This window comes from Gossypium hirsutum, chromosome D05 (assembly GCF_007990345.1).
Source record: "Gossypium hirsutum isolate 1008001.06 chromosome D05, Gossypium_hirsutum_v2.1, whole genome shotgun sequence".
NCBI lineage: Eukaryota > Viridiplantae > Streptophyta > Magnoliopsida > Malvales > Malvaceae > Gossypium > Gossypium hirsutum.
The window spans coordinates 32,492,338-32,494,009 of NC_053441.1; the positions used below are offsets into that span (position 1 = coordinate 32,492,338).

General features: G+C 30.3%; 1 protein-coding gene across 1 annotated transcript; it reads left to right on the forward strand.

Annotated features, from left to right (window-relative positions):
• The first annotated feature begins 855 nt into the window (after positions 1-855).
• LOC121217150 (50S ribosomal protein L14, chloroplastic) lies at positions 856-1,167 on the forward strand. The gene has a single exon (XM_041092699.1). The coding sequence runs from the start codon at positions 856-858 to the stop codon at positions 1,165-1,167; it is 312 nt and encodes a 103-aa protein (XP_040948633.1).
• Positions 1,168-1,672: the final 505 nt, after the last annotated feature.

The window sequence follows — 1,672 nt, forward strand, 5'->3', positions numbered from 1 at the left end:
AAGTATACATAATAAAAATTGAAATGTATAAATATACTAAAATGAAACTTAAGTTGAGTGGTAAATTCCATAATATGCATTTTATTTATTTTTTAAATAAAAAGACTAAATTACACTCGAATAATATAACTTATTTTAATTACAGAAGAGTATTTTTCTAGTTTTCGTAACTGAGTTGGTGGCTCGGCTGAAGATAACACCAACTCAATAAAATACTTAATAAATACTTAAATTGAACAATATCCAGAAAGGCACTTAGGGAATCAGTCTGAATCTATCTCCGTTCGTTCTGTTTGAAGAAAGGAAGGATCCTAAAGAATCGATCTTTCTTTTAGTTGTTGAATCTCTCTTTGATTGATCAATGTGTGATATTCCAAATCCTCATTACTAATGGAATCAAAACGATCTCTGGATTGATCAGAAGATCCTTTCAATTGGCGAGAATCCGTTACTTGAATGAAACTAGATCTTGTGGAATCATATTGAATATATGATGATACGTTTCGCATATTGCTTAAAAAGTCGATACCTATTTACCAACCATACATTGTCTAATCAAATCCAAACACGTATAGGTTCAGGGAAAGGATCTCCCGAGTATTAGGCATCTATTGTTAAATCGGGCAAAATATTTTATGAAATGAGCGGAGTAGCCAGAAAGGCTATTTCAATAGCGGCGTAAAAAATGCCTATAAAAACTCAATTCATTATTTCAAGGTAGGAATATAGAACCAAAGGAAATAAGTCTTGTCTTGGGAATAAAAAAACAATTGCAAGTTTCCTCTTTTTTTTTTTTACAAACAATATTTCTTTTTTCTTCGTCCTTTGTTAAATTGAAAAAAGAGATTTAAAAAAATGATTCAACCTCAAACCCATTTGAATGTAGCAGATAACAGCGGGGCTCGAGAATTGGTGTGTATTCGAATCATAGGAGCTAGTAATCGCCGATATGCTCATATTTGTGACATTATTGTTGCTGTGATCAAGGAAATAGTACTAAATACACCTCTAGAAAGATCAGAAGTGATCATAGCTATAATTGTACGTACTCATAAAGAACTCAAACATGACAATGGGATGATAATACGATATGATGACAATGTTGCTGTTGTCATTGATCAAGAAGGAAATCCAAAAGGAACTCAAATTTTTGGTGCAATTGCCTGAGAATTGAGACAGTTAAATTTCGCTAAAATAGTTTCATTAGCTCTCGAGGTATTGTAAGACGAGACCCAAGTATAGTTATAGTATTTAGAGTATTTAAATGGCATGGATTAATTAGTAGATTGTGTCTCACGTATATACCTTTACTAAGTAAAAAAAAAAAAGAACATGTTGGTTATATCAAAATTCGGGAGCAACAAAAATTTTAGTTTACCATGGGTAAGGACACTATTGCTAACATAAAAACCTCTATACGAAATGCTGATATGAATAGAAAAGGAACGATTCAAATAGGATATTTAAATAAAAAGAGTAAATTATCCTAGAATAATATAACTTATTTTAATTATAAAAGGATATTTTCGTATTTTTCTAATTGAGTTGGTAACCCAGTTGAGGGTGACACCAACTCAATAAAACACTTAATAAATAATATAAATATATACAATTGATGGAGGTAATAAAGTATGCATAATAAAATTTGAAATGTATAAATATACTAAAATGA

What these genes read in the sequence shown, in the direction of transcription:
- LOC121217150 (XM_041092699.1), top strand. Translation starts at nt 856, where the DNA reads ATGATTCAACCTCAAACCCATTTGAATGTAGCAGATAACAGCGGGGCT.